Source organism: Protopterus annectens, chromosome 7.part1, assembly GCF_019279795.1.
Source record: "Protopterus annectens isolate FY-2018-M chromosome 7.part1, PAN1.0, whole genome shotgun sequence".
Classification (NCBI taxonomy): Eukaryota; Metazoa; Chordata; order Ceratodontiformes; family Protopteridae; genus Protopterus; species Protopterus annectens.
Genome location: NC_056740.1, coordinates 537,835,933 through 537,862,311, shown reverse-complemented (window position 1 = coordinate 537,862,311; position 26,379 = coordinate 537,835,933). Strand labels below are relative to the sequence as shown.

Sequence of the window (26,379 nt, the reverse complement as noted above, 5' to 3'; positions counted from 1 at the left end):
TACAATGTATGTACTGTATCTGTGTACTATGTATGTATTCTACCTATGTTCCAAATTTCAGCTGTACACCACAAATCTATTAATTACCTTAAAATTAATATTTTTTTGTTTGTTCTCTCCACTGTAACTGTTTATGTGCCGCACACCACTGTAAAAACATGTCTCCTGTAATTTGTGTGTATACTGATCATGTCTAAATAACTAAATGTGTCTGTAATTTTTCTTTGTGGAGCTTTTCTCCCTGGGCCTCTGCTGAAAAAGGGCCTTTTCGGCTCAGTCAGACAACCCCGGTTAACAAATGTAAAATAAAATAAAAAAATAAATAAATAAATAAAGAGCAACTGGACTATCCTTAAGAACCTGCTCCCTTGATACTGTCATAAAATATTTCAACAACACTTTCCTCAGTATCCTTAATAGTATGGCACCACCTAGGACAGTATGTGCTAAGATAAATTACACACCATGCCTAACTAATGAAACGAGAACCCTCCTTAAACTAAGGGACAAGCTTTGGAAATTATGGCTCACCACCAAAACTCAAGCCGACCGTATCGCCTATTAGCAAATCAGAACAAGGTAAAACAAATCAAACAAGACAAAAAAAAATTACTACACTAGTCTACAATGGAAAACACCAAAAGACCCACAAATTCTGGAGTACAATCAAAAAAACTTTCATCCTGGACAAACCTCAACCCATCTCCCTAATCTGCCAGACATCTTAGGTAATGCCACTGAACAAATTAGTATTTTACTGAAAGTAATTTATCCCTAACCAAAAATAACCCATCCGATCAAGTAATGGCACCCAGACCAACAATAACTTTCTCATTCCAACCCATCTCCCAAGTACCATAGAAAAACTGCTATAGAAACTCAAAGCTACCACGATTGTGTCCGATAACTTGCCAGCCAAATGTCTAAAAGTAGCAGCCAAAGCCATTTCCTACCCTATATCAATGCTATTAATCGCTCCATAGCTGAACAGTATGTCCCATCTGTTTGGAAAAAATCACACATATTAGGAGGAAACTCAACTGAACTCACCATTTATAGACCTATCTCCATACTCCCCTCACTATCTAAACTTCTAGAATGATGCATTCATTCTCAACTTCTGCAGTATCTCACATCCAATAATCTACTCCCAAACACAACATGGCTTTAGACCCTACCACTGTAGCATAACCTCCTCTCTCAGCTTTACCAATCAATTCAGAAACTAAGGGAAAATAGTTTCATTGGTCTTTCTAGATATATCTAAGGCCTTTGATACAGTCTCCTATCACAAACTACTGACTGTTCTCACCAAGCTTAACCTCAGCACCTCTGCCCTTACATGGTTCCAAAGTTACCTAACGGGCTATCAAACAAGCAGTAAAATGGCTCCAAGACCGGTCACCCTACTTCCAGTCACACTAGAAGTTCCACTGGGATCCATCCTTAGTCGTCATCTTTTCAGTAGATTTACTAATGACCTCAGCACTGCCACCCCCTAGCTTCCACAACCCAATATGCAGACAATTCAATACTTACATGTGCAGCAACTACCATACAACAGCTTCAGGACGCAACACAAAAGTCCTTCACTGAAACTGAATCATGGCCAACAAACTCATAGCTCATACTTAACCCTAACAAAACCAAAGTCATGATCTTTCAACCCACCACACCCTCAAACCCCCCAACCACCTTCACATTACTGCTAGCAGTAATATAATTATAGCCCATTCACAAACAAAGCTACTAAGAGTCATAATTGATGAGTTCTGACATACACATAGCAAAAATTAAGAAGATGCACAAAAAAATGGGAACACTATAAAGGAACAAAAGATTTCTTGCAGGAACTACTAGGGTAACAATAACCAGAACCCACCTCTTGTCAACACTCCTCTACGCCTCCCCATACCTACCAATCTTAAAATCAGACAAACTAGAAATTTGCTATAACAAAATAGCTGAATTTGCAACAGACTCTACACACAGGACACACAACTGTCATGCCTTGAAAAAACTTTCCTGGTTAGAACTACCACAACTCTTAACTTGCACTCATTTAACCATGGCTCATAACCTACTTTATCAGTCAAAAAAAACCTCCAGCTCTCCTAAACATTATACAGCCCTATTCCAAGAATCGCACTCTTCGCTCAACAAATAAATCACTGCTACAGGTTACCAAATCTTCAAACATTGCAGGTGATTCTCTATATTACATTCTAGTAGCAAAAACCTGGAACGCACTTCCTCCTCCTATCAGAACCACCTACAACTCCACTCAATTTAAAAAAATAAAATTTAACCAACTCATGGCTTTGCTCATTTAGCAACCCAGGCTAAGTAAGTTAACTACTACTTTTCTCTCCTACTCATGAAACACACATTCAAACCACCTTTCATCTTTCCCTCACTCCTATCTCTTGTCAAGCTTAACTAGTAAGTCATCCTCCTTTACCAAACAGTAGCTGTTCCACCAATGTCTCTCACTTCTCAATGGCTTCTTCCTCACCCCTCCCTCCCTTACTTCTCCTTTGTTTCTCTACTTTATTACTGAATACAAACTGAAGACTTAACTTATTTTCAGCAACTGTCTCTCGATTCTCCTTACAGTAAACACACACTTCTACTCTTACATCAGCTGGAATTCTTTTAATATCATCTGTTGCCCAGGATTGTAACATACTCCCTACAGCTTAGCTTGCATTACAGATTGATCAGAAGTAATACTGCTAGAAATCAGCACAGTTAGTTTGATCTTACTATTTTTGTATAATTACACGTACAATATCATACCTATGGCATGCCTCTTTCATTGCATAAAAATCACCTCTATCATATGTTTTGTATCTAATCTTACTATTTCGAGCTTGTGCATATAATGTTTTGCATGTAATGTTACTATGTGGAGCTTTTCTCCCTGGGCCTCTGCTGAAAATGGGTCTCCATTCAGTCGGACTTTCCCGGTAAACAAATGTAAAATAAATTAACAAAAGATTCATTCCACATCTAATCTTGTTTCAATTGTATCCAAGATATGCTACTCTACGATTAAATTTAGATCTAATGTCAGTTTTCATTCTGTCCTCAACTGATGGGTTCAGATCCGAACTACTGGATCCAACTCTGCCGTTGCAAAAGCTCATGTCAACACTGAACTCTTGAGCTTTTCCCGTACCCAGAATACATCAAACCCAAATACCTCAGATCTTGTTTACTGCCTCACAGTGAAAGACAGACTCTCGAGCTTTAAGTGTAGATAAGTGTTTTTCCTTGTTAATAACCTCTTACCTTGTTTTTTTTTTTCTATTTATCTTTCTCTCGTCTGTACTAGTGTACTCTGTGAATTACTATTGTTAGTAATTTTATTCCCTTTCCCTAACTGCTATCTCCTTCACTTGTCATAGCTCTTAGCTACCTTTGTTGGTAGTTTTTCTTTACCTCCCCTTCTTTAAACAGAAAGAGATTTTATAGTTCTTTAAATTGTTTACGGTTAGTTTTTTTTTTGATAGTTACAACCTTTCAGTGTACTTTATTCTGCTATCGTCGTTGGCATTTTGTTTCTAGCATCTGTTTTTTTCAGGATGTTGGAAAAAAGAGAAAAGCCAGAGTTTTAAAAAAATGTGGTAAATGCAGTCAGAAAATCCCTCTTTCTGACTTGCACATGCTGTGTGTATTGTCTTGGACCTCATCTCCAAGAAAGCATGCGTTCAACCCAAGGGCCCTGGTTGAATGTAAGAATAAACTTATTTTGAAGGGATTATCTCTGTCCTCCTTTAGCGAGGCACTATCTGGAGCTTCTCCTCAGAAATCGAGAAAAATGTCTCCCACTCCAAGCACCTCAACATCCTCTTCGAGGACTTTGGAGAAATCCATTAAAAGATTTTTTCTAGATCCATCGGATACCTCAGATCCTAAAAAGAAGACAAAAAATTTTGGATCTGACTACTTCCTCGGATTAGAAGCAAATTAAGGTACAGTCATTGGATATGACTGCCACTTCGGATCCGAAAACTAAGAAATTTAAAGACATCAGATCAGATCTCCTCAGAGCCAACACAGAGAACTGCAGATGTGATTTTAACCAGAACTAGGTACTCACCCCCTATATGGACCCAGTCCCATCCAGGATCCAGTCTCCTTTTTGAGAGACAAAAAAACTCCTTCAGGGATGTCCACTTGTTCTTCCAGAAGCCTTATGGAAGAGGATGTGGAGAGGTTAGTGAGAAAGATCCTCTCGGTGCAGAGCCAACCAGTTCCCCTTTCAGCTCCTACCCTATTTGGTCAGATCAGTACATCCACAATTTGACCTTTCTCAGTTCCTCATCGGACTTCCTTTCAAGGTTTTGGAGTTCTTGTATCCAAGTCGCCCAGGCCTGTCAACTTCAGATCTGAGGATGCCTTTATCTTCAGATAGCAGGCTTGCTCCAAGCTCTTGGTTCAGTCAGATCAGGAAAGCTCTCGGAGCCAATTCTACCTCGTCGGGTCCGAGGTACTTCATTCTTCATGTAGGAAAACAGAAACTGATCTCTCCACGAAACAGCAAATGACAATTTCTCCAACCAGGCAATAAATCCAATGAAACTTGTAGCGATGAAATAAAATAAAATAAACCTTTATTTAACAGTGGGGTGATAAGCGCTTTCGCGTGGATACAACCACGCTTCTTCAGATAATGATTAGACCCACTGACTTGCTTTATATAGTAACATAATTAACAAAGACAATGATTTAATGACTAATTAAATAATCAGTTCAATAAGTAATTTAAAGAAACCAAAGTTAAAAACATATATTATTATGGTGTATAAAAATAGTACTTCATTCTTCTCCAAGGTTTTCGGAGCAGTCTCCACATCTCAAAGCCTTGGCAATGGTCAGTTCAGCTCAGCCTCGGGTGGACTGTTTTCGGGGCTGTGTAGGATCATGGAACAGATTTGCTGCGTCAGATCTGGAATCCTATTCCTCGTCAGGGCGGTCTGCCTTTGCGGCATGGAGACAAGCCCTATCTGCACCCTTAACTCAGATGATGCCTATCCCTCGGATCTTTTGTCTACATCTGTCCCATCTCTGCACCTGGAGTCTCAACTATTCTCTCCACAGGGCAGCCGGTACTGAAACCCCAGGCTTCCCATCATGGGAACCCCACTGGAACCCCCAGTTCTTCTGACACCTCTCCAGAGTATGCCACTGAGGAGGTCTCTAAGAGGAAAACATGCAACAGGAAACATTTAGATTCTCACAAATCTGTCAGCGAAGATACAGATTTTGATGAGGACAAAGAGTCCCTACGGTCACCTCCTGATGATGCCTCATTCTGAGACATCTTAGAAATCCTGAGAGAAAGAGAGAGGTGGCTGGAGGTCCAGCAATGCTTCGTCAGAAGAGTCTGTACTCCAGGAGGTGTTATGTACCGGCCCATGTACCTTCTGGGTTACCCCGCCAGCCGATGAGCTCATTAACGTAGTCTCACGGCAGGCAAGGAAGGATCCAAACACCACTGAACCAATTCCCAGGAACCCCGATAAAAACATGACAGCTCGAGAGGATAAACAGTTTTGGTCCAAGGGTGTGCCTGTTGATGCCATGGTCTTGGTGGAGGGCATTAAGAAGGAACTCGCAGAAGTTCTTCTGTTCACCCTCCCCAACAGAGAGACTTGGGTGATGGGACAGATTCGGGAAGCTTGTCTACACTTCAGCAACCTTCGCCTTAAGGTCCCTGAAATATCTGGCACACTTCACAAGGCTACACAGGGATCTGATTAAGGAGCTATGAGACACCCTCTCAGGATCCATTTCTGATGAGGTGAAAGCATTTGTCACCTCTCAGTTGGCTACCCTGCAATCAATATCCAACTCCTCCAAGAGGCTCATTTCTAATGCAGAAAGAACCTCAAGAGCAGTGGGTTCAGGTGTTGTTGTTAGGAGATGCATCTGGATGATGTGCTTCTGTAATTTTTGTGGAGCCCTTTTAAGTGTCTTCATTTGTCAATGCTTCTTTTGACAGCATGTCTCTTTTTGGCCTCAAGGTAAACGATATTGTCCAAGTGTGAGAAGGATGGAAAGACCCTTTCTGCCATGGGCATACGTTTTTCCACCCCTCCCCCCAAAAAGATCCTTTTCAAGGAGTCATCAAGGTGGTGGGAAAATGTGGTTCAGAAAATCCCACGGATCTTTCCAGGACACACGTGGAGGAAGATTCCCCCAGGGGCAAAGGGGGTACTCAAATGGTAGACGCCGCCCTCATGGCAAAGGTGGCCTTCAGTACCAAGGGTCCAAAGATTCGTTCTTTGGTAAACCCTTTCAGCGCTCCTGAAAGAAGGCCCAGTTGTCTCCCTCTGGAGGCAATCAGGGTCATTTGCACCAGGGAGCCTGGCTAGAAATAACAACAGATACTTAGGTGCAGAGGATAGTTTCCAGAGGTCATATAACATCATTTTCCCTTTATCCTCTCAATTCAAGAAAATCCCCCTATGTTCCACACAGTCAAGAGGGAACAAGCAGCAATTCAAAAGCTACTAGAACAAAAGAGTCACCAAAGAGGTCCCCCCAGACCAGATAAAAGAAGCTTGCGTAAGTTCTGAATTCTTAGTGCCAAAGAAAACAGGGGAGTGGAGACCAATTCTGGATCTCAGCATCTTGAACAATTCCATTCGAAAGACCAAATTCCCAGATGGTCACAGTTCAGACCATTCTTCTTTTTTTCGAAAGGGACAGTTGGATGTGCTCAATAGATCTTCAGGATGTGTACCATCATATAAAGATGAACAGGTGATCAAGAACATTTTTAAGCTTCTGGCTGGGAGCTAGTCACTATCAGTTCAGGGTTCTACCCTTTGGTCTCACCATGGCCCTCAGGGTGTTTACCAACTTCATGGTAGTAATAGCAGTTCACTTGAGACTGCAGGGATTCCGAATGTTTCCACACTTACACTGTCTCATTTCCATCCCGACCAAGCATCATGGCAAAACAAAAAGTGATACAGACATGTACTCTACTAGGAATCACCATAAACTACCAAAAGTCACATTTAGAACCAAATCAAAGCCTATAGTTCATTGTAGCACTGCTCAATACAAAATCTACTATAGCCTCACTTCCCATTTCCAGAGTTCAAATAAGATCGCAAGTGAGAAAGACAGTTTGCAGTAGAGTCCCAGACCACTTGGTCCTTCAGGCTTTGGGATCAATGGTAGCAGCAACAACGTTGCTACCCTTAGCCAGATACTGCATGAGAATTCTTCAATAGATCCTGGCCTCACAATGGTCAATACTTAATCTTCTTTTATCTGCTCTGATACGAATCAACAATATATGCAAAAAGGGTCTACTGTGGTGGACTCAATCAGAAGAAGTTCTGCAAGGACATTTATTCACCCCTTCTTAGCCCAAGGCCGTCGTGACCACAGATGCTTCCCAGCTGGGGTGGAGGTGGGGGCATTACCTGGAAAAGACAGTCCAAGGCATGTGGGTCCCCCGAAGAGGCCAATTTGCATATCAATGTCCCAGAGTTGAAAGCAGTGCTTTTAGCATGCAGGCCTTTCAGAATGTTCTCCCTTCAGGAACAATTGTAATTCAAACAGACAACATGTCAGTGGTTTGGTACATCAACAACAAGGGGAACCAGATCTTACCTTGTGTCGAGAAGCACTCAGGGCTTGGCAATGGGCGCTCTCTTCCAAAAGCTTTCTTACAGCAATGCATATCTCAGGGAAGTCCAACACATTAGCAGACAAACTGAGCAGGTACATCCTACTGTCTCAGGAGTGGTCCCTCAACAAGAACATAGCGGAACTGATTTTCCGACAATAGGGCCAGTCTTGCTGCGATCTCTTTGCATCTCCCCTGAACAACAAGTGCAGCAGCTACTTTGCCCTAATCTCCCCATAGGGGGAGTCACAGAGGGATGCTCTTCTCCACAACTGCCCCAGTCTACTTTATGCTTATCCCCTAAGTCATTTGATTCCAAAGTTCCTACAGAGAGCTGTCAGGTTGAAGAGCAAAGTCACCCTCATTGCACCCTACTGGCCTCATCAGATTTGGTTTCCCTTCCTATGGCCTCATCTAATTCATCAACCCTGGAGTCTGGACCCAGCTGCAGATCTGCTGTCTCATCCGACAGGCATGATTCATCCAAACCTTCCCAATCTCAAGCTGACAGCTTGGTTTCTCCATTTCCAGTAACAGTCAGACAACCTATGCTCTCATCTCCGGTTTGCCACATTTTATCGTCCCTTAAACCATCTACAAGGAAACTTTATGCCAGTAAATGGAAGAGATTCACACACTGGGCTGTTCAAAAATTATATCGACCTTTTTTCTGCCCCAACTCATAGTGTTCTCGATTTTTTATGCTACTTTTTAATCAAGGAGTGAGTGCGTCAACAGTTAAAAGTTCAGTTGGCAGCCATTTTTACTTTCCATAGCGGATTTGAAAATTCCTCAGTCACTGCTTATAAATTTTGTAAAAATCTTTTTGAGAGGTAAACTCTTTTTAAAACCTCCTTTTAAAGATCCTACACCTCCATGGGATCTTAATCTAGTATTCCAAACATTGATACACCCACCTTTTGAACCTGCACGACTGTGATCTTAAATTTCTTTCTTGAATAACTTTATTATTACTGGCCATTACTTCTGCCAGATGGATTTCAGAGATTCAGGCCTCGTCTGTGGTTACACTACAAACTAATGCATCATTTTGCCCAAAATAGTATTGGAGTTCCACTTTAATTAGTCCATCGATTTACCAGTTTTCTTTCCAAATTATCTGAACAAAGGTGAATATTTACTACATTTCTTGGATGTTCATAGGCAACTGCAATTCTAATTACATGGAACAAAGGACATCAGATTTACGGATCAGTTATTTGTTTAATTTGAGGATGTGAAACTGGGTAAGCCAGTGTCCAAAAGTCACCCTAGCCAGATGGCTTACAGGCTGTACAACCTTTATTTACAACAAATTGGATATGCCCTTACTAAGACAGATATGTACTCATTCAACCAGGTCCATAGCAACTTCCTGTTTTTCATTCAAGAGCTTCCATGGATGAAAAATGTGCGGCAGCAACCTGGGCATCTCCTTCCTTGAGTCCACCCTAGGATTTAGATGGCTAGGGGACTCTGTCCCATTAGCTGACATCAGATAAAGAAGTTATGTACTTACAATAACATTCTATCTGTGTTGTCCATTTTCATTTTTCCTCAACTCCCCACTTCACCAACCCCTACCCTTATGGTTTTCTGGAAGAGAGAGTGAATATAAAATTTCGTATACTCCAAGCATGATAAAGCTCCAGATAAGGCCTTGTCTAGCCTTTTTTCTATATTTACATTTATGTCTATTCGTATGAGAATTACCATATGCTACAGCCAGCAAACAAGATCTGAGTATTTGGGGTTGGTGCATTCTGGGTAAGGAAGAAGCTCGAGAGTTCTATGTTTCCATGAGCTTTTGCAATGGCCAAGTTGGATATGATGATTCGGATCTGAACCCATCAGTTGCGTAAGAATGAATATGGACAACACAGATGGGACATTATGGTAAGTACATAACTTCTTTTTCTACTTTCCAAAAGGTTCAAACTTCCCTGCCTCTTCATGCTTCATAAAAATAGCCATCTTAGGAGGGAATCCTAAACTTTCTGGATGATAGCACAATATACCAGCATCCCTATAATAAGGAATTTACTGCACTACTTACCTTTCGATACATTCTGAGATGATGACGTTGCCGGTGACTTAACTGAGCCAGGATTAGGAGTAACTGCAGGTGCAGCCTCGTTAGGTTTTGGCTTTTTGGGAGTAATACTGTTAATTTCTGACGTGGAAGGGCGTTTTGGTGCAACCAAGTTTTCTTTTGGACCTGTATGCCATTAAATGAAAACAGTTCAATAAAGACAGTTTTCAAGCTTGTATTAAACAAAGCAGACTTTCCTCAAAAATCAGTTACTTAGCTTTGCAACTATTCAGGTGAAGAAAGTATTACTACCTAGCAGTACATTTATTTTCCCCCAAATTCAAATTTACAAAGACAAAAAATACAGGAATTCATGAAGATGCAGCCTCAATCTTTGTTCTAAAATAGATAAAAGCAAAACAGCATGTCCTTTGTACTTCATAACTTTTCTTCTGATAACTCTACACAACAAAATGTGTTTTAAATGAAGCAACAATTGCTAGAAAAGAAAACAGCAAAGTAACAACTGCAGTCTCAAGAAACGTGTATGTAGGTTCATGCAGTTTTCTTGTGTTTCACTATCTCTGCAACAAACTTTCTACACATACAAAAAACAGTAAAAATTACAACCTGGTTAAAATCGAGGCTGCAAGTATATTTGGTTGGAATCCAGGGCTCAAACTGGCATCAAATTTACAATATAATAGGAAACACAAAGTTGCTGAATTAAAACAATGAACTCTATTAGCATTATAAAGACTCTACCTCTACTATGGAGTTATTTAAAACTTTTTTTACTGTGGTATTTTCAAAGTACACCTGCTTACAGAAATAAAGATAAAGTAAGCAATATTTGCTTAACTTCTTTGAAAATGCAAAACACGTAAGCTTAAGTTGAGATTTTCACCAAATGGTATTAAAGTACCACAGAAGGTAATATATTTTAGAACAGAAATGGGCATTAGGGTCAAGTTAGAAAAGGGAAAACTGTTATTACTTTTCTGTAGGGATACGGCTGTTAGCATCATTCCTTGTGAGTATGCATGATATGGACATGCCATTTAACAGCAAGGCTATATTTTAGGTATCATTAACTGGTTGCATTAATGCCCATGCAGCCACTGCAGCTGTTATGAAACAGTACAAGAGTCTGAAACAAAAGCACAAAGTTATCCCATAATGTCTTGTATTTAATATCTGTTGTGTATACAATTTTTGAAGCCCTTCTGACTTTGAAGATGCTGCAACACATGTTTAATCAACCATGGCAAAAGGGCCTGTTTCACAATTATGACATCAGACGACAACCATCATGCAGAATCAGAGTACTGTTGAAGCAATGGACCCATAAACTCCATGGCAAGCACTCAAAGAAAAAAAAGGACACCTACTGCAGCTTGAAGGCTTGCATCTCTATTTTATTATACATACTGCCTTGTGTATGGATTATTACTGCAGTCTGTTAATGTACTGGCATTTAACTTCAACCTCATTTTACGATTATTGGTGCTTCCTGGCAGCAGACTTTCAGTAGGCATGAAATGTGAAACTGCTTTGGATTTAACTAATTAACACCTATGTACTGTGGAATGTCACAACTCCAACAGCCTACACACATTCTTGCATTCCAGAGCATTTTCTGAAAAACCTACTTAGGCATAAAAACATTTTGTGAGCAACAAGACTTATTGAAACTGTACAAGTAACAACATTATCAGTAAGAAGGATTCTTTACAATGATAACAGTTGGTGTATTCATAGTCATTTCATAAACACTATAATATTATAATGCACACAAACTCAGAATTATACTTTTTACTAAGCTTTCATAAACTAATTGTCGTTTCTTAGAGAATGTAGACTCTAGAAATATATTGTTAAAGCTATTTTGCTAACTAGACATAAGCTTTTACATCCATACACAACCCCTTTTTTTATATTTTTGCACATGGGGTTGTAGTGCCATTTCAACAGTGAAAATTATGTATAGCCTAAGTTTTCACTGCCAGGTGGCTAGCCCTGCCACAGTAGTTCTTACACACCACACACTCACATGCACACTCACACCTCTGGCCAATTTAGTGTGTCCAATCCACTTACTGCATATGTCTTTGGAATGTGGAAGGAATCCGGAGCACCTGGCAGAAACCCATGCAACAGAAGGTAACCCAGCCAAGAATCAAACCAGGGAACCTCTTGCTGCGAGGTGGCAACGCAATCTGCTGTGCCACTGTGATGCTCTTACATGTTACCAAGAAATTCCTCTGAGTGCATGTTTGAGATAGTTACAGAAATACGAAAATATGCTTAATTATATAATTACCAACATAAATAACACTAAATCTCTCTCAAGATGTGCAACTGACAGTGCAAATAGTGTCAGTTTTCTTCAGCAGCATCTAGAGTTTCATTAGATGGCATACAATAGTTTTCAAGTCACTTGTTTTTGGAAATATTACATATGGAAATATTGCTTATTTCCATAATTATTACCAAACAACTAGCATTATCTCCAGTACAGTATGACATAAATGGACAATTAATTTTTCTGTCTCCCCCATGGCATTTCACACTATACCCCTCAATAGCATCCATATCTTTCAGTTATGAAAATATGAACATAAATATGAAAATACGAGTAATAATTAGCAACAATCGATTAATTTTTCTACTACAGGACGTTGTAGATAAAAATCTCAGTGTCACTTTGTTAATAAATCCTTGCTATTTCCAATGCTATTAGCTTAAAAGTTGTACAATTTAAGGAGGCCAAATCCAAAAAATCTAGACACCATAAGGAGCTGTGAGTGTTAACTGGAAGTACACAAAAAAGGCACTATACGCCTGGATGCTACTGAGTATGTGTGTGGTGTCTCATCTCTACAAAAATGGCCAAGCTTAAAAAACAAAAAAAGTTACTCTTATAAAAAAGTGATTTCATATCTTAAAGGTGTGCACGCAGACACACACACCCCCAAGTATAATTATGTGGGGCCATGCGTAATTTAAGATTTCAATCTAAAATTAACTTTTCGTTAGCAGGTAAAATCTGTCCCCTCTGAGAAATCACCAGTCGATAATAGTTTACTTACTCATCTTAAGGGATACACCACTTGGCATTGTTACATATGAATGAACAAGCCAGGAGACAAAAGCATTAAAATGTTTTTAAAAGGGGCAGCATCTTTAGCATAACTGGCAGACTGTGTCAGTTTGCATTTAAGACTCTAGTTTATCTTTACGAACCACGCAATTACATGCTGTGGTGTACTGCAACACTGCATGAGTCTTACTCATTTTCATGTAATGGTCACAAAGTAGTAAATTACCATTTCTAGAAAATGCTCTTTGTTTTATTACAGCTTCACATTCACTATCTGCATCACAGCATGCCTAGCCAGTGCTCAGAATTTTAAAGAACGCCTCTTAATTTTGACTCTTATTTTGCCCTATCCCTCCTAAAATGTTTGATTTTCTGGTAAATCACTGCAGATTACAGTCAGGCAATAATGCCAGTCAACAGTTTCATACATCCTATTGTTCAGAAAATGCACGTTGATAACAAAACCTGTTGCTTTATTAACATTTTAAGCCATTTAAAGTTGTTGCGTCTTTCGGCTTTTCCCGGTTAGGGGTCGCCACAGCGGAACTCCGGTCCGCTAATGATTGGTAGTTGATTTTTACGTGCCAAGTTACCAGCCCTGACACACAACCTTCAACGAAGGTACGCCCATTCACGCATATCTCCATGCAGAAGACGCTCTGAGAGTCGAACCGGACAGTGTCTTACTGTGAGGCGACAACGCTACCGCAGCACCACCACCGCGGGTAAACAGTTGTTGTGTCTTTCGGCTTTTCCCGGTTAGGGGTCACCACAGTGGAACTCCGGTCCGCTAATGATTGGCAGTATATTTTTACGTACCGAATTGCCAGCTGTGACACACAACTTTCAACGAAGGTACGCCCATTCACGCATGTCTCCACGCAGAAGACGCTCTAGCTGAGAATCGAACCGGACAGCGTCTTACCGTGAGCGACAACGCTACCGCAGCACCACCACCGCAGTAAAAAAAATTTAAGCCATTTAAAGTAATATTTAAAAATTGTCCATTGCTTTGTACCTTTGTCTCTATTATTTATTTATTTTTTTACTTTGCCCAGAATTACTGAGCAAAGTTGAGGGGCATGCATCGGAGTACAGAAGTCCTACTGATTTGTGCTTGATCTTGCAGCAGACAAGTCCTTCATGAAATGCATTTTTTGAGTACATGCAAATAGTTTTGTTATGCAAGTTTTTCCTTTCTGCACTGAAAGAAACAAAAAGCAAATCTGCTGTTTTTTTACTATTTCATGATTCAGGAATCTTTAAGGGCATAGCTAGATCTTCTGTTCTGACTATGGTATCCTTACTTTCAGATGATACAAGACTAATGTCAGACAGTGGTAGTAAGTCTGGCTATTATGGCTTTTAGTGACCCTCTTCAAAGGAACGTCCTGTCACTGAAACTAACACTTACTACATATGCTCTATTGTATGTGTGACTTTACAGCTGTTCTTTAAGTAACCATAAGAATGAAATTATTACATGCATTTACAAAAAAGTATGTTTGTTTCTGTATGTATGCATTTATGATAATATACACTCATACATGTATGTGTGGTATCACACCTACATATACATATTTAAAGTGCTTATGAGACAGGGACCTGTTTAAATTAGGAGGGATTGTTTTGCAAAGATATCCTAAGAGAAGTGGTAAACAGGATCCTAAAGCAGTAATCTTACATACCAACATGCAAACAGTTAACTACAGCAAAGTCAAAACGACAAAAAAAAAAAAAATACTATGGAATTAAAGCTGTTCACTCTAGACTTTTGTTGGAATTTACTGAATCAGCATACTACATTTTCGCTGCGGCAATATTTGCAAAAGCGTGTCATAACTGCTTCCTCAGCACAAAGACCATATGTCTCAGTACTCAGTTACTATGATCGACTAAAAGCTTTGTTCCTCTGTGTCATACAAATCTCTATGGGGTGACCATTACTTAAGCCTTCCTTGCTATGGACCACCCAACTACTTCACCTAACTAAAACCAGTGGCAAAGCAAACACCTGTTTAAAAGACCTAAACCAACAGTAACACATCAAACCCACCAAACGGCATGATAGATACTCAACGCAATGTATACCCTGTTTCTGTAATACTGCCCTTACCTATCAAAGTACATATCTAGACACCTTTAAAACTAGACTGGATGCATGATCTCAAATTTTCATAGGCGATATGAGGAGAAAGACTACTTAATGGGGACACAGTTAGTCTCCCATAATAGTGGGTGATGTAGCTGAGCACCCTGATGGTGTCTTTGGTCGTAAGCTTAGTCAAAACCTAGGAACAATCCCACTTCATAAAATGAAATAAAATACAAACTTCTACCCAGAAGATGAAGTCTGAACTACTTTAAAAAAATTGCCTTTTGTATACAAGTATTAAAGTTCACTACAGTCTAAAGTAGGATCTCAGGCAAAACAATGGAGCGCTGCGGTCAAAATAAAAATGGCCAAATCGGTGTTCTGAGCTAAAAATGAAAGTTATATACTCACCATAATGCCAGAGCTGTGTTGTCTGCTTCCATCTATCCTCAATGGATGGGTTTTCAAATCCAAATTGGATCTGAATTTGGCCACTCTCAAGCTTCAGATCCAGTGCTCAGGCTCCTCCCTTACGCACAATTCTCTTGTAAAGAGCAAGTTACCACAGATCGAGCTTTCCCACAATACCAGAAAAAGGTATTCTTTCCCATGTGTAACAGAAAACTTAATAAAAGGCCAGGAAGCAGGACAGAAAGAAAGAAACCAGCTGTCATGTTTAGGTTTGAAAATAAGACTTGTGGTAGCTAAGGTAGTTAAGTATGGTAACTCCAGGAATCAATGAAATAAAATAAGGACTGGGAAGGAAGTTGAGGAATGATGGAAGCAGACAATACAGAACTATGACTATGCTTAGTACATCACTTACACATCTAATGTGGTCTCTTCCATCTGTTCCTTAACAGACAGGGCAGTGTCTCCAGCTAGAACACCTAAGAGGTCTCACGGAAGAATATTCTGGGGAACAGCTGAACTAAAGGAGGCTCTTGATCTTGATTTTAAGTCCAATTTATAATGGGAAATAAAGTTCTGGACCTTGAACCAAGTAGTAGCGGCAGCAACACATATGTCATCAAGGGGTACCATGAAGAAAATGGCTGTAGAAGCTACAGTTTTCATCAAGTCAGCCTTAGAAGCTTTGGATAAAATAAACCCTTTTCATTATAGGCAAGAGAGATACAGTCTGAAAGCCAATGGGGGAGCATGACTTTTTCCCTTACCCATCTTGCTGGGGTAAAACAAATAACGGATTGTTTTTTTCTGACTGCCTTTGTCCTATGCAAATCGAAACTTAACTGGTGATGCACATTGAGCAACTGAAGCATGTGTTCTCTCTTGCTGGAAGGATATGAAAAGAATACCACAATGTAGCTTGATTAATGATTCAGAAGCTACATATTTAAAGTGCTTACAAGACTTATAAGAAATGATGGGTTAGTTCTCAAAGATGCTCTATATTTGTGGAATATCATACAAGAAGGTTTTGAAGATAATGCATAGAGCTCTAAAATTTTCCTAGCTGAGGTGAAACGTTTTCCATGACAAGAACTTCAAATCCACTTTGGCCATGGTTTAAAAGGGGGACCAATCAAAGCCTGCAACAGATTAGGAATATCCCCGACTGCAGGGTGAAGAAGAAGCCTGTGAAAGGCTATAGAACGTCTGAGGGATGCAATGGGAATGTGGTCTTTCCTGATATGAAAAGATGATAAAGCGGCAAGCAGTACTTTGACAGTGGAATACTTGTCTCTCTTGAAAGAGAGACGCTATAAACTCCAGGATGGCTGGGAAAGGAGCTGAAAATGGGTCTAAGTTTTTGTTAGATGCCCAGATAAAAATCTTCTCCATTTATCTTTGTAGACCTTCCTGGTGGAAGGTCTCTGACAAGATGTCAAAATGTAGACGACTGAAGCAGAAAGCCTGTACTGTCTTGCCTTGTCTGGAATTGGAGAAAGCATGTGGTTAAATCTGAGACAATGTCCAGGTGAGGCAATCCCGATGGGTGAGACAGTGGATTTGCAGCTGTGTGCAGCACACAGAGAGGGTGTACTAAATGAGGTTAGAGGAAGGGAAACCACATCTGTCAAGGGCAATACAGAGCTATGAGGATCACTGTGGCCTTCCTTGCCAATGCTTTCTGCAGGAATCTGGGGATGAGGGAATCAAATGAAAAACAAAGGAGTCAGAAGGGCCAATTGTGGATCAGACCGTCCCTCTGCTCTGACTCCCATTGGAGGGGTAGTCACCAAGTACCTACTGCACTTGGTGTGGTGAACAGATGCAAAAAGGTCACAGCAAGGTTGATTTCAATGCCTAAATATGCAATCTGCTACTACTGAACTGAGGAAGCATATGTGAGAGAGGAGGACAGACCTGTTCAGTCTGTCCACTAGAACACTGTACTTCCCTGGAATGGGCATTGCTATCAGAAAGCAGTGAGAAGACATTGACCATTGCCACCATCTCATAGCCTTTTGACAAACAAGACCTTGTTCTTCCCAGTTTGTTAATGTACCAAAACCACTGATATGTTGTCTGTTTGGATAAATATTACATCCAAGTGTAGACAGTTCTGGAATGTTGACAATGTTAGGAGGACTGCTCTCATCTCCAAAACGTTGATGTGAATACTGGCCTCTATCAGAGACCACATGCCTTGGACAGTCTATCCCAAGATATGTCCCCCACTACTACAGGTAGAAAGCGTCTGTGATCATCATGGCCCACAATGAAGATATAACAAAAGGACGTCCTTGAAATGCAATCTGTGATTACAACCACTAACAGATATGAGATCTGCAGATCTTTAAATGACACTTGGAAAGGACATAGGATGTCATCTGAGAGACAACTGGACTGACAAGGCCCACTATAGAACTCTCATGTGATACCTGGACAGCCAGGCCCCTGTAACTGCTGCTGTCATGGAACCTAGTAGACATATGACCTGTCTTGCTGGTGGCTTCTGACAATGCACTGCTAAGGCTTTACTTATGAATTGCTGAAATCCTGACTTAAATTACTTGGAATTAACAGACTATAACTTGGAATTTGCTGTATTCACTGTGATTTCCACAGTTGAAAAAAGGAGTTTCTAGCCTAAAGAAGATCCCGAAAGGGGTTGTGATGAGCCAATTGTCCAGATAGGAGAACATAAGGAACCCCTGCAGTTGAAGGTGAGCTGCAACCACTGCCATGTACTTGGTGAAAACCTAGGAAGTTGTGGTTAGACCAAAGAGCAGGGATCTGAACTGGAAATGAGTGTCTCCCAAGCAGGAAGTTAAGGAACCTCCTGGTATCATCTGTCTATCATAATGTGGTAGCATGCATCCTGGAAGTTGAGCACACATGTCCAGTCATTTATCTTTAGCAAAGGAAGAACAGACTGTACCACAAAAATCAAGAACTTTGTTTATCTTAATTTGTTCAGATGACTTGATATGAGATTGGCCTTAGGTCCTCATTTTTTTCTTTGGCACTAAAAAGTATCTTGAGTAAATTTCAGATCCTCTCTAGTCTGGTGGGACCTGCTGGATGGCTCGATTCTTTAGAAGCTTTCTTATTTCTGAAGCAGCTGCCTCCCTTCAGAAGGTTGAACACCAGGAAGTTTCTTTGTAGATAAAGAGGGAGAAATAAAAGGAATTAAATAGCCTCTGGTTATTATCCTCTGCACCCAGACAGAGTGATGTCCAAGCTGAATGGCACAGGGATAAGTGCCCCAGGACTGCCTCCAGAGAGCAGCAGTCAGGCAAACATTCAAGAGTGCTAGTAGGGCCATTCAGAGAAGGGACCACAAAACCCATTTTTGTGGGCCACCTATGCCTCAGGGGACATGCACTATAAGAGTTCCCTCCCTGCCGGGGGGGGGGGGGGGATATCCTCCCTCCAGAACAGATGGGAACAAATCCTGGTGACTTACAAGACCAAAGTTTCTTCCAACCCTTTTGACTCCGTGAGAAGGTCCTCGGAGGTGTAGACAACTTGAAGGTCCTCGGAGGTGTAGACAACTTGATTCCTAAGGCAGACAAGGTCTTGCAGTCTTGTTCATTTCTGGAAAGGGCTTCCTTCACTTTTGGACCAAAAAGACTGTCAATCTATCACTTTGTTGATGGAAATAACATGCACTGAAACATTAGATAAAAACTGAAGGGTAGCTAACTGCAAGCTGACGGGACTTCTGCTGCTCACAGATAGGGACCCTTAGAGAAATTTCGAGTTAAGTACTTCAGCTCCCTAATGGCAAACATTGGTGAAATGTAAACTCACTTCCCGAACTTGATCAACGCACAAGGCTCCTTGTTTAGTGGATGAAGAGTGAAACTTCCTTCTACTAGTTCCTTCTTGGTAGCCACTGCCACTACCACAGAATCCATGGCTGGTCCCTTGCGCCAGTGGGATGATCTTTCGGTGAAATTAAAAACTTGTCAGGTTTGCAGGGAGTTGGCTCAGCTATGTCCAGTAGCTACCAAGCTCGTTTGGAGAGGAGGTCTACCATCTCATCTGCAAGGGAACACCTCAATTAGATGGGTCAGCTCCAAAAGCCTCAAGGAATACTGACTCCTCTTGGGAAGATGCTTCAGTGGACCACCACCCTTTCTGAGTAGGTGCAAAATCTCTCCAAAGATTTCTTCTTGAGGAGCTCTAGGGAATTCTTCTCCTTCAAAGTCAGTATCTTCTGTGGGCTATTCCTGTGGGTAATGCGTGTGCTCTTTTCACAACTGTGCTTCTGGCACACCACTTTGGTGGGATATTCCTCAGAACTCAGAAGTCGATGGGGTTCTTTAACAAGGACGGGGTAAGACTTTTGAATAATGGCTGCCCCAACAACAAAAGATGAACAAGCTCAGGACCTGGGGAAATTCTATGGGGCAGGAGGGAGATGACCTTGAAAGGGATGTCTGCTCTCTGGATTGAGAGAGCACTCTTGAAAGTCTCGAAGGCTGACCCAGAGATGGAGCCAAGGACCCTTACGGAAGGAGCTGAAGTTCCTAAAAATGACTTGTCTTGAGGAACCTCTCGGCTCAAAAGCAGACAATGAAGCACAGCTTTCTAACAGTGAGGTCTTGACACAGAGGAACAGATCCTGAAGGTCTCTGTTTGGAACCAACTCCCTGTACACAACACTGACTACTCATAGCACTGTCAGCTGGCTTCTTGGTGACAGGAGAAGCAGCAGAAGGCACAGGGGAACGAGAAGGGGGGGGGGGCTGGTCTTCCTCGGTATAGAAAAAAGCCACTAGCTTCTTTTTTCAGTTATGACCCTGTGACCAGAAGGCTCGCAGATACTACACTGGTCATCCAAGTATGCATCTCCTAAAGTCAAAAAGACCATGTCTTCGGGTCCCATGAAGATATACCCCAAAGGGAACTCAGAGCAGACTGACCTGATTCCACAGGACTGATCACAGAAGAAGCTATAACTAGCTGAGGAGAAGAAATCAGTCACCCCACTGGAGCCAAAGCCTGGAAGACCCTCATCTGGATTTGGGTTCTGAGAAATTTCCTCATCATCCTATCAACAACCATTTTTTGAAAGGTTCCTGGAAGAGCCAACTGAGCAGACAGGAAGCAGAGGAGGAAGGCCTCAACACCCAATGAAATGATCTCTCCTGGAGCTTAGGGGATCTTAATATTTGAGATTGAGGCTCCAGAGAGAAGCAAGACTCTGGGAAAGGCAGTGTACTGGATCCGTTGAGGATCATTCCCAACTCAAGGACTGGGTCTGAAGGTTTTGCTGCCTTGAGAGCTGCAGCCAAAAGGAGGAGAATCATCTGGAAACCATTTCTTTAACACTTGAGCTTTTTTTCCCTCTCTCTCTCTCTCTCTCTGGATTGCTCATCCCTAGCATGGTCAGCTGGCTTCTTGGGGAGAGAAAGAGGAAATACAACAGAAGACACAGAGGAATGAGCAGTGGGCCTTCTTCCTTGGAGACGGGGAACGCCCCTTTAACACTAGCTTGTTTCTTCTTTCAGCTATGGCTCTGTGACCCAACTGGAAACTTTGGAAGTAGAAACTGGATTTATTCTTCAATGTGAATGTTTTGGCTATGAAGCCTAACAAGTTAATAACCAACATTTCTGCATGTGGCTTTGGGAAATGCTCTGAGATATTGTCTCATTTCTTCATAAATCACGCCTGCCTCCACACAGCCCCTCACCTTTTTTTTCTACTTATCTTCTTCTCAAACTTCCGCTTCTCATGCTTCCTCTACCTCCCTTAACTTGCTTCTCATCTGTCTCCACTACTCTTCTACTTACTCTCTCTCTCTCCTGACTTCTTATGAAATTAAACTATCACCCATAAACTTTCCTCCTACTCTTACTCAGCCACTAAGAATAGCCCTCTTTTACCCTTCTAACCCTCTCTTACTCAAAATCACCTCTCACACCCCCTCAAAACTAAGCCTAAATAACACACTTTCAGCTCTATGACTTCTTCACTAATACACATTATCAAAAGTTTATTCCTGTCTGGAGATATTCACCCCAACCCTGGCCCGCACTCCTATTCTTCTAAAAAACACCTTCTCTTCACCCTCATCTTCCTCTCTCCCCAATTGCACCCCCAAATGCTTAAACATATACTCGCTGAATATTCACAGCATACTCAACAAAGTCAGTGAATTCCACTTAAGGATTGCCCATTACTCTCCTGACTTAACTCTAAGTGAAACTTGGCTTAAACCCCAGATCACTGACAATAAAATCCATCCCCCTGGACACAATATCTTCTGCTTGGACATGGCCCACAAGAAAGGAGGAGGTGTAGCTATAATTTACTCTGACCAACTAAACTGGTTCCTTCTGTCCATTTCTCTTCCCAATACTCATCGAGCAGAACTCTTAACAGTAAACTGGAAACAATCACAAAAAACTTACGATTGTTACCATTTAGATCCCCCCCAGATACTAACATCCCCCATTCTTGAACATGTCCACTCCTAGATCTCTCACTATATATCGTATGAAACAATAATTCTGAGTGACGTCAACACTGATTGACTAACCCTGACCACTGACTCTCCTAACTCTAGTATAAATCTCCATGTTTTCACGCAACTAATCTCTACCCCTACCCACTATACTAAACTCTATCTTAGACTGGATCCTTGTATCCAATCCAAACCTATTCCACAACCCCAAAACATTGCCTGATTCTATAAGTGACCACCTTCCCACCTGCATTCAAAGGTATTCCCATCAACAAATTAGACCACATATACAAAGACTGTATTTATTTAACAAATGTCAAATAAATAAAATAAATAAGACTGACGTAGGCTCTCTAACTTCAACCCTGAAGAGTTACACAATAAACTCTCTCCCACAAACTGGTATGACTTGCAGTACACAAATTTACCTACATTTCCTAGATATTCTCAACTCCCTTGCTCCTCTTAGGAAAATCAGGGTAAAATCTCTTTCCACCTTGTCTTTCACAGCCCACTTGTACTCTAATGCACAACAGGGATAATGCTTGGAAAAACTACCTAAAAACTAAATCCCCTGTCTACCTCCAAACCTAAATAGAACTCCAAAATCTCACAAATAAACTATGTTAATAATAAGAAAAATTTCTACCTACAGCTTCAAACTAGCCCTCACAGCAGTCCTAAAATATTTTGGAACACCATCAACAAGATTCTTCATCCAGGTAGTCCTAGCATTCCCAACCCTTGCCCTAACTCCTTTCCCCTTGAATCCACCACTATCCTCAACTCTCATTTCATTGACTCCATCAGCAAACTAACCCAAAATAGTCATGTCTCCAATCTCCATATACCCCCCAGCTCATAAAACCACCTTCTCACTCAAACCTTTACCCACTGCTTACATAAAATCTCTACTAAACAAATTAAAACCATGCTCTCCCTCAGCAGATAATCTACCACCCTTCTTCCTAAAGCTTGCCATTAGCTCTATACCCTACCCAATCTCCATCCTGGTCAACTGATCTATCCAAGAATCAACAGTCCCTCTATCTGGAAACAATTCTACACCATACCTAACCATAAAAGAGAACACTCCACTGACCTCTCAAACTACAGGCCCACAGCCCCCCTCACTAAAATACTTGAAAACTGTATACACAAGCAGCTCCTGGATTATCTTCTTCAGGAAGATCTACTACTCACTCCTACTCAACACGGCTTCCGCCATAACCATAGCATGACCACTGCTCTAATTTCCTTCAATAATATGAACTCGCTAGCCACAGACAACAATAAGCTAGTTTCCTGTCTATTTTTAGAGCTCTCCAAAGCTTTTTACACTGTCCCTCACCCCAAGCTCCTCACTAAATTGTCTGATCTTAGTCTCTGAACTCCTACTCTTAAGGGCTCTCTAGCTACCTCACCAACAGACAGCAGTCTGTCAAGTGGCTCTCCTCCTTCTCACCCTTCCTCCCAGTCAATACAGGAGTACCTCAAGGCTCCATCCTTTGACCACTGCTAGTTAACATCTTCGCAAACTGTCTTCACACTTCCTGCTCTCACTCCTCTCTCATACAATACGTAGATGATTCCACAATCATCTCCAATTCCAATAATCTCTCTCAACTCCTCACTTTAACCCAAAAGTCTTTCAACTCTGTTGAAAGTTGGTTAACTGAATCAACTCGTATTCAACCCTCCCCCTTGCCAAAAAAAAAACTCTTATTCCTCACAAAATCTCTTTTCCATCATAAATAATTTACTATCACATCCCTCGACAACACTGCAATTAACATAAAAACACATACCAAGTAGTTTGAGAGGATCAATGATGATCCAATTAAATTTGATATACACATCCAAAACTGCATAAAAACAGATTCACCAAAAATTGGGTTCACTCTATAGAAACAAAAAAATTGCTCACAAAGTACTCAAGACTCTCCTTTGCCTTTGTCTACCTTCTTCCCAGTCTACTTTATGCCTCTCTGATCTTAACCAACTTACAATCATCTCTAAAGTCTAAGCATGAACTTACTTATAACAAAGTCGCTAGGTTCTCAGCAAACCCTAACCTTTACACCACTGCGTTTCTCTCAAATTCCTTATTTGGCTAGAATTCCCCCACCGGCTCATACTAGCTCAACTGCTCCTCACTCACTCACTCTATCCTCAACAAACCTACCTCCGGCCCCGGCATATCATCCCTCATCTCCTTTATATTCCCAATCGCTCTATCCGGAGCTCTGACCAGTTTCTCTTGGCAATCTAAAAGCCCAAACGAACAATCAGCCAACATCTATCTAGCTATTCTGTTAACACATAAGAACTATACCCAATATTCACAACTTCAAAAAAGCTCTAAAAGAAACTCCAATAAACTCCTGGATCTGCTCTTGCCAAGGCCCTACCTAACCCTCTTGCTCTGTTGCTCTCTTATTTCTCTGACTTTTTTAATCTACTTCCCCATCCACTTTTTACCATCCCTAGTACTTAAGCATAACACTATTCTCTATTCGGATGTCTTTTCTATTCCCCTATTGGTGCCATGGTAGACAGACTTAAAGCCAGTATACTTTCTAGAAAGCAAGGTAAATTGAGAAGGGATATTGCATCATATTCTGCAGGACTGGCTTATCCTATACATAAATCAAATGGATCAGACAATAATACACCAAATGAGAAAGGTGATAAAGGTAACAATTCAGGTGCAACAGCTGAAGTTAATATTAAAAATGCTGCCAAACAGACTGCAGTTAGCACCAATCAAGGTCTTGTAGATGTAGACAAATTGCCACCTTTGCCTGTAATACCTACTGGGCTTTTTTTAGTGAATCCAACAGGAGTGATACAGACACCAAAGTGGCAGGCAAGTGCAAATAACAACGGGAAAGAGAAAGGAAAGAACTGGAAACAACAGAGTATGGGTTTAATATTTTAAACCTAACTGATGAATTTTTATCACCTAAACTAATTTCGGTGTTTAAAAGTTTTTAATTTTATGCCTGGCAATTCAGTTAATATTCCAAGACTTACTGTAGACTTCAAGTTGTATGCTAGGAAACTCAACTTGAGTTTTGTGATGGCACAGGTATCTTGTATTGAGAGAGAGGGAGAAATGTTGAGAAAGAGAAGCACTTTTAACCCTCCTTTAAAAAGTACTCTTCAATTTTTCACCAGTCTTTGTGAAAATGGCTTTAGGAACTAGCTCCAAAGTTGACAAGTGAGAGACAACCTGACTATACCAGAAGGAGAGGCTTTACAAGATTTTATTGGAAGGAAAGATCTGAGATTAATGAGGGTGGATAAAGGAGGTATGTTTGTGATTATGACTAACGCAGATTATCAGCAAGCCATCATGAGAGAAATTATGCTGAAGTGTCCAACATTGTGATTAAAGAGAGCTATCATAACACAGAGTTGACACTCTTAGACTTATTCACTCAAGGAAATGTAGGCCAGAACACTTACAATTTTTTACAAGTTGATCACCCAAAAGCGGCTCTGGACCCACCTGAAGTAATAGTATCCGAGGCTCCAATACCTTGAGTTTCCAGCGGCATGGCCGACTCCACGTGGGAGTTGGTAGCGGGCTGTGACTCTAAAGTAGCGGGAGTCAGGGGCTGCGAAAGCGCCTCTGAGAACTGGCGACTGGCTTGGGAGAAGCTTCGTGGTCGGTTTTGGGCCTCGGTTGTCTATCTATCTCTTTTTCTTTGTGTTTTTTGTGAACTCCGGTAGTCGGATGGCTATCCGACGACATTTCTGGATAATTAAACCGGCGTCCAAAATAGTTTAAAACAAAACCATACCGACGCTTAATAGTGCGTTGGTTAAATCTAGCACAAAACAGACAACCAGCAACATTGTGATCAGGGCCTAGGCAAGGAATACAGTAAGAATGAAAGTCCTTATGAGGTATTTGCTTTCCACAAGAAATAGAATTATTAACTTTTTCTGACATCGGTCTGGAGCAAGAAAAAAGTTTCCCCAACGGAGTACTTAGCTTTATTGAAGACTTCGGATCTGAAACTCGAACAAGAAAATCTCAGGAGTCAGCCGACCGGCACTTGCGAACTGCTTCTGCTTCAGGCACCACGCAGCAAGAAAGACTTAAGAAAATGGCGTCGGCCGCATCTTTTACACCCCTGACGTCAGGGAAGGGGCGACAGCAGCCGATGCAGGACCCAGGACTTTGGAATTCAGGCCGACTGAGGGCAACCTGCCAGCAGGATTACCCAAATGTAATGACTGCAACAGTGAAACACGAAGAACATCTGGCATTGATTTTTTGAGGGACTATCTAGTCAACTCCTCCAATTTCGATGGTGACAGTCAATACCATGTGTGAGTTAATGGACTTGGTGTTAGACAACAATTTTTTCTGCTTTGGTAAGAAATATTTCAAGCAAAAGACAGGTATGGCAATGGGTACCTGGGTGGCACCGGCTTTTTCCAACATTGTCAAGTCCACTTGGGAACAAACATTTTTGGAAAAACACGGACTATCTGGTAAGATTTTGTTTTATAGAAGATTCATCAATGATTTGATTTTTTTGTGGAAAGGAAGCAGAGAAGAATTCTGGAGTTTTGTAAACTGTTTGAACAC

At 41.1% G+C, this 26,379-nt stretch overlaps 1 protein-coding gene across 5 annotated transcripts in view; it reads right to left on the bottom strand.

Annotated features, from left to right (window-relative positions):
• ZNF280D (zinc finger protein 280D) overlaps positions 1 to 26,379 on the bottom strand; it is a 3,097,091-nt gene that overhangs the window by 1,820,235 nt on the left and 1,250,477 nt on the right. For all 5 annotated transcript variants that reach the window (XM_044078966.1, XM_044078968.1, XM_044078970.1 and 2 more), the window contains one exon: positions 9,711 to 9,872. In XM_044078966.1, coding sequence (XP_043934901.1) covers positions 9,711 to 9,872 — 162 coding nt within the window. The remainder of the gene's footprint in view (positions 1 to 9,710; positions 9,873 to 26,379) is intronic.